Source organism: Typopeltis vanoorti, chromosome 1 (genome assembly GCF_054136105.1).
Source record: "Typopeltis vanoorti isolate ZY-2024b chromosome 1, IOZ_Tvanoo_1.0, whole genome shotgun sequence".
NCBI classification, from domain to species: Eukaryota; Metazoa; Arthropoda; class Arachnida; order Uropygi; family Thelyphonidae; genus Typopeltis; species Typopeltis vanoorti.
The window spans coordinates 9,356,620-9,372,338 of record NC_143549.1 but is presented as its reverse complement, the minus strand read 5'-3'; the positions used below and the strand labels follow the sequence as shown (position 1 = coordinate 9,372,338).

Here is a 15,719-nt window from a genome sequence, read left to right as displayed (position 1 = left end):
CCTGCTTCTTCCTCACTTACTGTTTGTTGTGCCTGCGTGCACGTGTCTTGTTGTTAAGGTTCTTGAAAATGGCAACGTGACGTTGCCGAAATATTGAAGTATATTAAAATTTATTTTAATGTATATCCTAGTTGATGTTGTAATTTCCTTAAATCATTTAGTAAAAAATGTATAACCAACGTCTAAGCCTTTCCACGAGAATTACAATATATACAGAATATAAGATTAAATAGAATTAAATAAAAGTAAATAAATAGCTGTATTGATATGTCTGAAAAATCTATGTACCATGAATTTTTGTCTTTTATGACAAACAATAAAAACCAAAACTACCTCAATCCTTGTAAACCATATGCAGCTGGTGAACTTTGATTTGGAAAAAATAGTCCTTAACAACCTTTTATGGGCAGGAAACAACAAACAAAAGACATAAGATATTTAAAAATTCCTACTTAAAACAAATTCTTCCTTTTGATTTGAGATTCTGCTTTAGAATATTTTATTAGAACAGGTAAGATGAGTAGAATAAGTAAGAAGAATAAGAGAACAGGAACGCAAGACAGGAAATGGGAGAAGAGTCAGTGTGTGTAAGAGGGAAGACAGACAGGAAAACAATGTATAAGAAGAGAAGATGGATAGAGAGGCACATCGTGAAAAGGGTAGATGCTGGAAACAGCAGACAGGAAAGAAGTGGGATGTCTTGAGAAATAGAAAGTGAGCATTTGGGTCTGTAGACAGTTGCGAGATAGTAATGAGAGTGAGAAGAATGGCTGTGGGGAGAAGTGTGGAGGAGTCACATCTGAGAAGTTGTGACAGGATTTGTTATAAATCCAGAAATGCTATTATATTTACAAATGACAGAATATCAGAAATTAGGAGAATGAAATTTTTGCATTTACTGAGTTCATTCACTCAAAAATTGTTGGAATAAGAGACATAATTGGATGAAGATGAATCCTGACAGAATGTCATCTTTATCCAACTCTATCAATGAGATCGAGGAGCATCCTTTTTTTTTTTGATCAAGACACAAAAGGCAAAAAGGGAGGTGGAGTGCTATTGATAACAGCAAATGAGTTATACCAATTCAAGAGAGAATAATGACAGTGGTTTCAGGCAGTTTGGTTGAGGTAATTGGATGTTGGATATTTAGTTAGATGTTGCTATAGACTTGGTAATGTGTAGAGCAGTGACAGTGCAATGTGTAAATAAATTAGCTGAGCAAACAAGAGAAGGACAATGATTAGGAGTGATTTAATTATAGTAATATAGATTGGAACAAAAAAAAAAAAAATATCATCCTTGAGTTAAAAGAAGAAATTTCTGAAGATTTGGATGGACAGATATCTTAGGAAGGTAGGGAATATGTGGATTCAAGGATCTTAGAATTGGTCATCTCAGAAAATGACTATTATCTGCTAAATTTCCTTCTGGCATAGAGTGACCAAGGAATGATTTCTTGGGGGTCCAATATGTGGTATTTAAGAAATTGAAGTTGGATATTCATGAAGTATCTAGCAAAATCAGTGCCCAAATGCATTCCAAGAGAAGGTTAAATAAGGCAGATATGAAATGGATGAATGAAGAGGTCAAGCATGCAATCTGGAAAAAAGCATTACAAAGATAGCATAAGATCATTGGTATGATCAGCTGCATGAGGAGCACAAAGAACAAGCAAGGAAGGTAACATGATCGGTAAGGATTGCAAAAGTACACTATGAACAGACTTAGTTAATGAGGCAAAACAAAAGAAAAAAAATGAATGAATATTGAAATCAAAAACTGAGGTATTTCTCTACTGAGTGTTTCAGCTAAGATTTATGCCTCAAGACTGCAACATTCTCAGATCTTATATTTCTATCTTCTAAGGCACTTTTAAGGTATCAATCCACCTATATCTTGGTCTTACTTTGGATCTTTTTCCTGCTAATAGCATATTGGAAAAGAGGCGAGCAAAATTGCAAAAGAGAAACTTGGAGAAGAACATGCTGTATTCAAGCCAAATAGCCGAAATCAGATTTTCACTTTACAATAAATAGTTGAGAAATCATGAGAATATAACTAGTATCTGGAAAAGGCAAACGATAAGGTGCCCTTAGAAAAGCCTTAAAACATTACAGTTTTATGTGGTGAATGGAAAATTATACAAAGCAATCCATAGTCTGTATTTAAGTTGTAAGTAAACAGTTAGAATTGACGGGAATACAAGATGATTTGATGATTAAATTAGGAGTAAGACAAGGATGTACATTATCTTTTCTCTTATTCATCATCTATATCAGACCTGCATAACTTTATTGTCTTTGAGGGCCAAACTCAACTTGGACTACCTGACCAAGGGCCAGATCACTTCGGACCTTGAAGCTTAGACTAGTTCACTGCAGCTAAACTTAAGTAAATTTGTTAGGTCTACAGTAAATACTAATTAATATGCATATTTAAATTTTTTGAGAGTTACAATTAAAATTATAATCAAAATTATTTACAAACATATAGCTGCAAAATTTCTCAATAAAAACCACTTAAACATAAACATAAAGTTGACTAGTAATTTCACTGAGAATATCACACTTGTTCCCAGTGAAATATCAGTGACTGAATGTCACACTGCGACATTCTGAATGTCACAATGTGACACATTGCATTTCTTTTTGCCACTATTTTATCAAAGTGTCATGTTTGAAGTGGCCATTCTTAATATGGCCTCTAAATTGATATCACTTAAAGATGAACGCCGTTTAGTTTTGTTCATGACCGAAAATGTTTGTTCACAAAGTATATGTGCTTCCAAACATACAAAATACCTGGTAGACAGTATCCAACAAACTTTTAAATTTATCTTGATCCAGAATAGAATAAAACTCTTGTAAAGTATTCTCTCTATGCTTGACCCGATAGTTTTCAGAACACCGGAGATCAATAACTTCCATCCGGAGTTCGACAGGTAGATTTCCTGCTTCGACAGAAAATGGATCCCCAATCACTTTTATGCGGACTTCGTCTTCATTACTCAATGGCATTCCTTTCTGAAACTCCTCACTTAGAAGTGATATGTGCTTCTTATATTTTCCACCCACCATTGAATGATATTCTGATGGAATATTCTGTCGACAAGTTAAGAAATGTGACATATCCCCCTCAACAAGTTGATTTTCAAACAAACTTGATTTCATTTTGAATGCTTTTCTATAAGATTTTCTATATTTGAATAAGAGACAATAACTGTAAAACAAACTTATTTTTCCTTGAAGCTGTAAGTTAAGGTCATTCAAGTGACCCAAAATGTCACACAAGAAAAATAAATCTTGATTCCATTCTTCATCCATTATTTCTGGGAATTTTTCCATATCTTCTTGTGATTCCAAAAATTCAACTAGTTCATTTTTTAGAGCCACAAAGCGTGAAAAAAAACTACCGCGGCTCAACCAACGTACATTCAGTGTGGTATGGTAGATCCCCGTACTGGGTATCATTTATCTACAAACTGCCTGAAACATTCTGTGTTTCAAACCCCGAGCTCGAATATAGTTGATCAGAGCAAATACTACTTTAATCACATGATCAAACTGCAAACCTATGAAGGTGTTGCACAAAACACCTGCATGAATTAGGCAGTGAAATTTTGTCAATGGTTTACCTGCATACTGTTCAATAAATGTTAAAGCACCAACATTTTTTCCCACATAGATGGGGCACCATCAGTGCAAACTGCTACTAAATTCTTGAAATTTAGTGATAGTTTTTCGGTTACACACATCGTTACATTTTCTGAGATCTCCTTTCCTGTTGTTGTTCCTTTCATTGAACACAAACCAGCAAGCTCCTCTCTCACCTCAAAATTCTTATTAACGCCTCTTACATTTATTAAAAGCTGTGCAGTACCTTGCACGTCAGTACTTTCATCCATAGCAAGAGAATAATAGACAAATTCACTAGCCGATTTTTGTGACAAACAAACTTTCAGAAAAATAATAATAATAGGTTATTATTATTATGTGACACCTCCAGGGAGTCCAAAGACTCATCAAGGGAGAATACTCGGCAATATCAGCCACGCTGCGCTGAACAGTCATACGGGACAAACTAATATTTTCAAATTTAATTTTCTTATCAGAACACAATTCGGAAACGGCAATCAGACACTTTTTTATTTTTATTTTATGAACTCTCCCTCAGTAAATGACTTGCCAGCACAAACTATTTCTTGCGATATTTTAAACTTACCTTTGTGGCAAATTCATTTGCAGATGTTACTTTTTTTTAAGGCTTGTTGCTCACCGCTAAGGACTTTCAATAACTTTACTGCTTTTATTTGCTTTTCACTTGCATCCAACTTGCCAAGGTTAGGATGTTTCGATTGAAAATGACGTCTCAGATTGTACTCTTTCGGCACAGCGATAGATTCCGGGCAAACAATGCACACAATTTTGTCTTTAAACAACGTACAAAAATATTTGTTTGTCCACTCAGAGTTAAATGCTCGATGTTCCGAATCTTTTTTACGCTTTTTACTTAAGCTCATTGTGTCGAGATTGACAATGTTAATTACAAAAAAATAATGATGAAAAACTCAATAACGCACGTTATGATAACAGTTATGTAATGTATTGCTCCAGCTACAACCAACCACTACACTGCCGCCAAAACTAGTCAAGGCATGGCCAACGTGGTGTAATACGATTCGTTCTCTTTCGTAGACATAAGTCGTTATCACGGAGTTGTAACTTTGAATTTCCCCGCAGCGACACTAGCGCTAACAAAACCTCGAAGCGATTGTAATAATTTGTTATTAAATACGACAATGGGAATAACTCAAATGCAATTTATTGTCGAATTGAAAGAAACATGATTGCGACATTAATCGCATGAACGTAAACATGCAGAGTCTTAGTAAAAATTTAATTCAACGCTAGGAAAAAATCGTCTAATTTCATATTCCCCCGTATGATTAAATAATTTCAATCAGGCAGACGGGCCAAAATAAATAGAATTTCATTGACAGAGAATAGAAAAGTTCAGAGTTATTGATTAAAAAGCAGGCTTTTTCTGAAATTTTGTGTTTGGTAGGCCAGAAATTATCTAATAAGTTTGTTTTTACTTTGTTTGGTCCAAGGAAACTCAACTCGTACAAGAGTTTAGTTTCTTGTACGCATTTCAAGTATAGAAATAAATAACTGTACGCTCTCTGATATCAAATTACTATCAGTGTTTTGGTGGAAATGTTTTTGTTTCCGTGATTATAAAGCTGCCATATATTCCGTTTGACTAATTTTCCTCACTGTTCTGATTCAGATAGTGATTGCTATCTCCCCAAATTCTACGCAGGTTATGCAGAAGACGAAAATAATTAGCATATATTCTGAATATTAGGTTCTTCTTCTTAGCTTGCAAACTTCGTTATATTCAAGCTTACTGGATTAAGCTTCCTTTGTTGATATCCTCAAGGGTTGCCTTGAAAAAAAAAAAAAAAAAAAGAAATTGGAAGACCTGCTCTTGTGGGTTAAATTCCTCTTGTCTGTCTGCATTCATGGCATACAATTATGCAAAACATTAAGCACTTAAAATCGCGAAACACGTTCAAAATATTTTGCGAATTCTTTTCTTCCTGCAGCATACAAATTACTCCTCGAGTGCTCTTTTCATGCTTTTCAAATCAGGAAAGATTACGTCGGGGTATTCTCCAAACTGCAGTTAAAAAATAACTGAAGACAAAAATGGAACAACCATTTCGGTCTTCAGTTGATGTTTATCTTAAAACTTTCGAAGAGATGCAAAAAAAAAAAAAAATCAATACTTTCCATGTTCTTAGAATAGGAGGTTGTGCAACCGTTGTCATGGTTACAGGTATTTACGCAACTAACTAAACCGTTATCATGGCTATAAGTAACACTAATGTGATCAGTTTGGGCGAATTCAATTCTAAAAATATGAGCACAGCTGGAAATCGAGTATGTAGAATTGTGTAGGGAAGAGGAGGGGAATGAAATCTCGGCTGACCACCAGTAGCGGGAACTACTCACCTCTGTGTCGCCTGACGGCATGTATACCTCCAGGTGCATACTCGATGTTTCCTGCAGCCCCAAACTACGGACTTCGCATTCCACCACAGAATGTTAGTGAAGAGCACGTTACAGATGGCATTCCCTAACGAACACTGTATGCTGGATATTTATGATATTCAGACAAGCAGTCCTTCAATTTTGAAACTTCTAGTATTCTAGTTCCCAAAGGGTTAGATTGACGGCCAGCAATTTGTAAGAGGAACAGACTTCAGAGTTCGGGCAAAGGCAGACGTTCATCACCGGATGCGATGCGGAAAATTTAATTAACTGAACCGTAAAACCCTTTGTGAACACAACAAGAGAATAAGCATGCATAGCGGACGCAGCACAGGAATTGGAGAAGTTCTGTATTTGCGACTATTATTTTCCCCTTTCTGGGGGAAGAAGTATAAGATTCTGAATGGAAGTTCTGAAATGAATAAGCAATCCCAGAAGCACAAGAAACGTGTGCAGACTTTAGATAAAAGCTGACTTCAAGAACAGATCGCATTCGAAATGTGACTCAATAAAGCAGATTCTATTCCAAATTTTCCGAAGGTATGTGCATTACATCAGCATCTTTGTTGCATTTATAAATATACCTTCTCTCATCGAATACCTTTAAGAGGTACTCGATGAAAAGTTTCTGAGTACCTCTTAAAGGTATTCAGAAACACCTATGCCACGGTGGGATTCAAAAAGATTGTGATTGTAGACAACAATTAATTATGAGACGGGAAAGAAAAAATATAAAATAAGGGGATATTAATAAGAATGTTAATAAGAGAACCTCGCCTGGATTCTGGCAACTGCAAATTGGTGTTCTTTTTCATTACTACACACGCCTTTTTTAACCGAAGCAGCAAATAACTTGATGAATGTCAAAAAAAATAAATAAAATAAAAGCATTTTAAAAAGGATTGGTAATAGGTGTACTTCAAATGGTGAGGAAAATAGGACCGATAGTTTTTTTTTTACGTGCATCCCATTCAGAAGGTTGTAAAACCTCACTGAGGTCAGTGGTTTTAAATGATCCGGAATCCTGCTCTAGACAAAAAGGAAGTTTTGTAAGTCATTTTAACCTCTAATATATGCAGGATGATCCTCTCACCGAGTACTTTCTCGTATCAAGTACCTTTAAGAGGTACTCGATGAAAACCTAGTACCTCTTAAAGGAATTCAGAAACACTCGTGTCAGGGTGGGATTCAAAAAGATTGTAATTATAGATTGTGTTGGACGCTAATACACAGGTAGATCGGGGAGAATCTGTGGCATAGGAGATGATATTTCTATGAACTCCAGTGAGGAAGTAAGTGCAATACTACTTTTTCTTCTTTTTATCTCTGATTTTGCCTTGATTAGAAAAAAGAAATGTGTACTGTGGGAATGTTTTATTTGCAAACAAAATTATTTCTAATAATTAACAGCGATATATCGTTATTTGAATACAACGAGGGAAAAAGTGTTTGATGAATGATGAAAACATTACCCCAAAACGTGACTTGCACAGTTCTAACCCAGCAAAGAAATGAAATAAGATTCTTATACTTTTCGTAGACCAGAGAAACATCCAAGCACACTTTTAATATTTCTGAAGAGCAAAACCAGAAGAATTTGGTTTTTTAAAAAATATATAAACTTGCGGGGAGTGGGGTATTTAAGATGCAAGTTTATAATATTCTTTATTAAAATTATCGCCTTTAATTTTAATAATTGAAAACGTTTATTAGTATATAAATTAAGTAAACACAAAATGCAGATTTGGTATTAATCGGTCATTAATTATAAATCAAGTTTTGTTAATAGGATAGTGATTTATTAATCATTCGTACATATTAGTACATCTTAAAATGATAAAAAAGAACGAATGATACAATACATTAAACCAATTAATTCATAAATGGTTCGTGTTTTATTTATTTATTTTAATTGGAGATTAAAATCACTTTTGTTATGATTTGGGGAAATCAACTGCTCACGAAACTCGTTTATCTCCAAAGGTTTTGCTTGTTTTGTGCAGTCTGTTATTAAAGCAAATTAGAAGCACTTGAACAGAATGAACAATTATTCAGGACAGAGAGAGCAAAACAGCTCTTGGATGCTGAGGCAACTACAGGCGTTACTAGTTTATCTCTTCATGTGTGAATATCGTTATCAATGCATTGTCTTAAATAGAAAGAAAGATAAATAATTCCTTACTTTTCTGGGAAAAAACAATTGTATTTAAATTAACCAGCTTATGTGCTTTCCATTACAGAAATAAGCTTTTAACTAGCTGGGAAAGAGGCATAAAGGTTTGCGAAATGAGAGGAGACCATCGTGAAGAAGTTCTCTAAAGTTGCATTTTACTGAATACAGTTAATTTAAAATTTGACCAGTTATCTCCATGAAATAGAGCGTTAAGATTAACCTATTTTTAATATATATTATAACATGTATTATATTATAACTACCTCGGAATAAGTAAAGTGAAGTAAAGAAAGTAACATCATTTAGTATGCAGAACACAAAGTAGAAAGATTACCGTGTGTATGTGTGTGGAAATTTTGCATACAAAACATACTCAAACAGAAGTGGATTTAACTTCACTCACAATACGAATCTAAATACAAACCTTTCCTCTTACCTCTGCTATCAAGATGGTAGTCCAGTCCCGTTAGAGTTTGGAAATGACTTGTTTTTCCCAAACTTAAGTTTGATATCAGAGTAATTTCCATAGAGATTACATCTTTTTAAAACGAAATGCAAATACACAGAGCGCTGTTTGTACTTTCCTTTCTTGATATTCACAACGTTCAGTTGGGCAGGAAACCACAATTTGTTTTATATACCAGCAGCCTTAGTCGTTCGTAATCGGCCTCCTATTCTCTACGATTGGACCACAGATGACCTCCGCACATCTGTTAGCAGCAAGCTCGTTTTGGCATGATAAAATAGTGGGAGAGGTGCTGGGAAAATGGTTGTATCCCACTCCAATGGGTTCGTACGCAGTCTAAATTCAAATATATGGATATTAGCTGAAGTGGTCGGTCATAAAGCCAGACAAGAGGAGCGACTTGCTGCTAGCTGAAATCATAATGTTTTCTTATCTAAATCTCAAATATGAAGTTTAAATGAGGCAACCGAGATCAGCAGAACGAAAACAAGAAGCAATGAAGGGCTTCATTACAAGGGAGAATAGAAAAAAGTACAAAAAGTACGAATGGCGTTAACGATCAATAAAAATAAAGGCGCACTACTAAAAAGAAAAAGAAATCTGCTGAACGGAACGAATCGCTCATTTAAAGAAACGAGTTTATCTTCCAGAAAAACCGATCCACCAAAAGATTTCGCAGATACCAAAAGTTCCATTATTATTATCACAATAATCAAAGACTTTGTTTTATTAATCTTGTTTTATTTCTTATTGATCGCAATCTTTCGAGTGTGCGATTATCATAAAAAAAAAAAATTAAAAGTGCATTACAGGCGGCTCTTTGAACACGAGCAAGTTCAGAATGATGATAGCAATAACAGCAGCCGAGAGAGAGGAAATAATATCCGATGCCCTGGAGAAACAAACAATTTACAGATGTGCCTTCCTCCTAACACAAGAAAGAAACTTACAAAAAAAAAAAATCCAAACCATTCCGTCATCTGCAACCATTTTATAGAACTTTAATTATCGAAAACTAAAAAAAAAAGAAAGAAAGAAAAACAATTTGCAGTTGTGAAAATCAAAAGAGAGAATGTTTTAAATTAGTTGAGTGTAAATACCAAAAATTATTGGGAGGCAGCTCTAAGAACTAAACCTTATTTCCTTTTTTTTTAATGTACAGAAGCACACTTCGTGGCAATGGAAATCATGCCCCTGTAAATGTGTCTCTGTGGTATAGTCGACATGCTAAGATGGGAATTGATTAAGCCAATCTGCAATGTGAAAAGGAGAGAATAATACCTTTCGCTGATTAGGTTTGTGCCTGGCTCACTATTCGCGTTGTGAAGCGAGCTGAGAAAAGTAATTTATAACGTATAGAAGATAGGCACACACCTGATATCTTGTCTTCTGTAACTATTACTCAAGACGAGCAGCCACGTGCGATTTCTAAACCTTTCAAGATAAGCTTCATTTACTGCATGTTTAATTACGGACCACAGCACATGGGACAGGTCATCCTTCATTTCGTTTAGAACTACTTTCAAGACGATCTTAAACTCTTGTGGGATGTGCGAAGAGGGAAAGAGAAAGGGGAAATAAAAGAATGAACGAAGAGCTATTGTTTAAAATCTTTCTTTGATGACAACTAAGTTTAGTTTCTAATTATGTTGCAAAATAATTTTTTTTATGAATTACACCCCACACTCTTGAACAGCTAAAACCTTAGCTCCCATAAACTTAACTACTGCCAGATGATTAATTCCAACTCTAAAGTTGTCAGATTGTGTGTGAGTGAGCGAGTATTTTGTAAGAAAGAGAATCCTAGTCCTTATAAATGGTTTTTGTGTTCTAAATGAGCCTTTCCGAATCAAGAAGATTATTGCTACAGAGGATTTGAACTTAAAACTTGTATTGCAATCATTTCACTTTTAAAAGGTGTTTCCACTGTATGTCGGTGCCTTGTAATCCTCTTCTCCATTTCGAATGGTCATCCCAAAAAAGCTTTCTTTCTACTCTCTCGCTCGCATTGCATCCACAGCTCTTCTCCACGTAAGTCGAGGCCGTCTCTCTTCCGTTGAACGTGCCAAAATAAAAAAAGCTCGATCTCTCCATCATGGTCTCATTCCGAACTCTCTGAAGACAAGATACACACTAACTTCATCGTAAGCCATCCATCTCTATGGCCCTCATATTCGATGTCCACCCCTCCCCTCATATTAGAACACTCTACTATCATGTTGCGTGTCATCTTCTTGGTTTCCTGTCGAATGTATCGACTCCACAACACACCATTCAGTTGCTTAATATCACTACGCACTTGGTTGACACGATCATCTACATCTTTCTGACATATTCCCGAATTGAGAATAACAGATCCTAAGTAGTCTATAATGATATACTGGCTTGACTTTACCGACTAGAACATCTAAATATCTACCTTCCTATTAACCACTGAATATTTTGTCTTAGTGAAATTAACTTTCAAACCGCCCTTGCTGTAAACATCAACAAGTTCCTCTTCATAAAATCAATGTCATCCTGATCTTGAGCAATTTTCACTTGTTCGTCGGCAAACAATAGTCCTACTTCCTTGCCTCAGGCTTCTGTTGTTACAGACTCAGTTGATTCTAGCACTGCACCTTCTAATATTCTCTTAATCAAACTGATGGCTGACTCGACTCGCTCACATTCATCTTTCTCATAAATCAGAAAAAATTAATACGAAATTCATATTTTTAGTAAATAGAAATAGTCAGTGCACCACTTGTTCATCGCATCGTTGAGGATATTTGTTTTTCAACAAAAAAAACATAAACACACTCGTTGCAAACATACTGTTTAGTTTTTTGGGTTGGGGGGAGTAACATTTATTAGCAGGCTCTGGTGTAGATGTGGAAAACTTTTCGTGACGATCAGTTGGTGATCGAGCAGTTCAAACATGGACGACAAAAGTCAGTCATGCAGAGCGGTCGGGTCAGGTCTCGTACTGTATCAAATCCTGTTGCACTTGTAGTAAAATTTGCGTGCTCCATCGAAAACATACGTTTGCTGCAATTGGAAATGCTCCTAGTTGGTGATAAGTGCGGCCACGCGCACGTGTGCACACACACACACGGATGATCTAGTTCAACGCTTCGATCGCCGGTTTACTTCTTTGGTTCTCTGACCAAGAGGGTAAAACGCCGTTTCTCTGGAATGAGAAACTCAACGTTTAGATGACTTCCACAAGCAGGAAAAGGAAATAAGCATTTGCACTAGAAAAGTGCGAGGTTGCCGCGGTGTTCATTTGAAAGTTAATGCACCACACTAGTTATGTGTAGTTTCCAGATTGGACGCTGCAAAAGATACAATCAAGAAAGATCGCATTTTGGTTTTATTTTAGTGTTTTCTTCTAAAAGTTCCACCGATCTAACCGAAGTATTTAAATGTGTTTGGTTTCCACCCGTCAAAGGACGAGTGGAAACCAGTTTAGAAGATATATTCCCATGAATATATCTTCTAAACTGGTCTCAACGAGTCTCATTTCCATGAAAAAATCGCGTGTTCTCTTTCACAAGAACTAAGAAATTCTAACAGGCGCTATCAAGTCAGGAAATATTTGAGAAAGTACTAACTTTATGGTGGAAATAGGGTAGTTTGGAATATCATTCTGTTATGCAGCAAATATGTTTGGATTATTTGAATTCGTTTAAGTTTTATTTTTGTTTTAATCAAATTTGATGTGACAGGCGATGAATTTGTGGCTGCAAAGTAGTAACGAGTTCCCCACAAATGCTTTTAGAAGCGAGAGAACGAATATTTTTGAAAAAGTCTGAGAAAATAATATTTTTTTTCTTTTGTTCTGTATGGATTTATATATTTCATGTCTGCCGTTCTTCTAACGTTAATACCGTTTAAATAGTGATGTAAAGCTGTGGGGCAGCTCACATGAACTGAATCCGGATTGTTTCGTGATAAGAAAAATTCTACCAATTTAAAACCAGTAGTTCAAGAGAGAAGCCTAAAGTTCCTCTCACCCTTCAGGTGGAGGAAAGGTCTGAACCCGGTCTCTCTTCTGACTGGAACGCGTCATTAGTACAGCCAAAAAAAAAAATAATATTAAATAAAAATAAACGAAGGAAAGGTAAAATAAGTAAAAATAAGAAAAGGGAGAGAACATTGATTTGACATATTTTCTTGAGATAAACAATTTGGATCCGCATACTTTTTAATGAATAATTAGGAAAGGAAAATTAAAAAGTAATCTTTCGCAAACAGGAATGTGCAGGTTGAAGAGCTATTTAATCGTTCAGAAAGATGAAGAAAATTCGTCAAACACTTACTTGCACACTCGATTCAGTTCTTCTTCGGTGTGAGCAAATGCTAAATCTTCCTTCTTCGTGAGCACTTGTAGATCGTTCATGCATTTCTGCAGTTCCTCCTGCTGACACTGCTGCCCATAGACGACGCACACCATGGCTGAAAAGAACGAATAAATACCATAACGAACGGTTTTGCCGTTTATGAAAAGTGGTTGGCCATTCTATTAGGACTTCGTCCTCCCTGTAAATGAAGTAAAACTGCGACAAACTCAACACAGGAGCAACCACAAAATTAAGACAAAGCAACCATGCGCTCAAATACACAAACTTTCTATCCGATCATGTAAAGAAGCTTACGACAGAATAGATTGTGGAGAAGATCCTGATTGCAGCGCACTCCTGCTGTCAGAAATACAAAAGTAAGGCTGATGCGGTGCAGATTGCAAGAACTGAGGGTGTGCCGATTCATCGAATCGCACTTCTCAAACTTAGATATGAAATCGTGTGATACAGTGGATGCTATTTTATTGCTGAACGAAACGTTCTTTTCTTTTTTCGATGCACACAACAGGTAAAGTAAAGCAGTGGAAAGCCTTTTCCTGAAACCGGCCACAAGCATATTGTTTGTCCTACTAAGAGGTATCGAACCCGTTGACCTAATAAATGGCTATTCCGTGTATATTTCATCAGCCAAATTAATGGAGAAAGATGGTGAGAAAAAAAATTAGGGAACAGCGAAATCTGTGTGTGTCCATTCAACGGCAAAGCGAATTCATCGCATCGAACGTGCACGTCGCATCAGAAAAATAACTTCTTGATGTTGTCGAGTTCTGTCGGAATCTGCATGTTTGTTGCGAAGTGCGTTTTCTTGTACGATGACAGCGTCTAGCACGCACGCTATTTTTGGAGTGGATGCACGAGACAAACATCGTTTTGATGCAATAAGACGACGTCGTCGTAACTGAATTAATCTTGCTCACCTGGCGGCATTCCTTCACCACAAATATCGATTCGGTTTGTCGACGCATCGGTGAGCGAGTGAAAATTTCCGATCTCCTTAAGTAGGAGGAGAAATTACTCGAACGGCTAATTATCAAGTTTGGAAGATCTGATAACCCGAAGAGAGGAAAACGGGAACTCCAATCGTTCCGCGATACTTAAGTGTGCGGGGGGGGGGAATAATCCTGGAATACTCACCGAAATAATCGACTGCAGAAACCATCTCCCAATCATGAAACAATCCGATTTCCACCCGTGGATTAACTCGCCCGTCTTAGTGAAAACTCCACGTGAATCGAACAGTGCTGTTTGGGCTTGTGAGGAATTAAAAGGCACTTAACAGAAATGAATCACATGCGTCATCTCTTTCTTAATTTCTTTATCTTCAGATATTTAAGAAACAACTGGTCACTACTTCATTCTGCCAGAGAGGCTAACGACTGTCCGTGTATCAACACAGCAGATAACCTCAACTTCCTAACACACACACACACACACACAGGCCATTCATTCCGTGCTGCACTGGAATTCGATTACACAATTAAAAAAAAAAAAAAAAAACGACGATATTACAGCTATTCGTGAAGCACAAAATCGACGAAAAAGAAGGGGAAAATAGACTTTCAGCAATGGAAAATACTCTTGATAATTGATTGTATATACCCACATAAAATACAGCAGTTATATATTGTATTAAACAGATATATATTATATACATGGATTTTAAAAACGAATAAAAATTTTCCTACTTACTCTCAAGTATGGAAAACAAAGTTCGAAATTTTTCCAAAAAATTAGCATCAGTAAAACTATTAAATTTCTGTCTCCTACTTGGATACCCTTTTCCTCAGCAATGTACGTTATACTGCTGCTCTCTCTCTATTTTTCTTCGATGCTTGTTCATTTCGAATTTAAACTGCAGAGTCTAAACTAAGTAAGAATATCTTCTTTGGATAATTAAAAAATGAAATGATCTCAAAAGGTAAACTTGAAAGTATATTCGAGATCACCTGAAACAGCACTGGGCTTATCTTTCATTTTGTTATGGGTTGGGTTGTTTGGAATTACATTTAAAGCCACTAAGACAACGCCCTAGCCTCGTATCCTACCAAGTTCGTAGCTAGTTTTCCTGTTTTGCGTGTGAGAAATGTCCGTTTTCGGGAGGTAAACATTGCTTCATCTCCAAATGAAAGGAGCTAATTTGGCTTCAGTTTTGTTCAAAGCCTTTTTAAAGTACAAAGTGCAAAATTCGGACTTGCAGTGCCACATGAATTACCTATCAATGTTAGAAGCCGGGAAAGAAATCGGTGGATCTGATAAACAGTTGGACTTTGTTAGCGCATCCAAATGACGCCATCGTTAAACTTGACGGATTATCTACTGTCATGAGTTATTTATTTTTATTACTTATTTTTGCTGATTTGAAGCAATTTTACTATTGGATAAATTAACTAAGACAGTGCGGTATTTATTTTAAATATACATGTATTAGTAAAGATAAGAAACGGAGGGTCCTTTCTTCCAAAATACTACTGTGGAGATTTTTTTAGGGGGGGGGGGGCAGTATAAAAAAGTAAAACGACACTACGCTAGATGTCGCCACTTTACAACTTTTAAAGGGAAACAGTTTTGTTTTCTGACAATATTCAGAAAATTTCCCTAATGTGCTCGTAGACAGTCGAAAAATGTTTCTGAATGTCGACAGCTTAACGACAGTGTGAAATGTGATATTTGACAGC

At 36.1% G+C, this 15,719-nt stretch overlaps 1 protein-coding gene across 1 annotated transcript in view; it reads right to left on the bottom strand.

The window, feature by feature from the left end:
• The window catches only part of LOC150109770 (uncharacterized), a 149,571-nt gene that overhangs the window by 53,278 nt on the left and 80,574 nt on the right, over positions 1 to 15,719 (bottom strand). Inside the window, exon 2 of the mRNA XM_090409124.1 lies at positions 13,003 to 13,138. Coding sequence (XP_090265250.1) covers positions 13,003 to 13,138 — 136 coding nt within the window. The remainder of the gene's footprint in view (positions 1 to 13,002; positions 13,139 to 15,719) is intronic.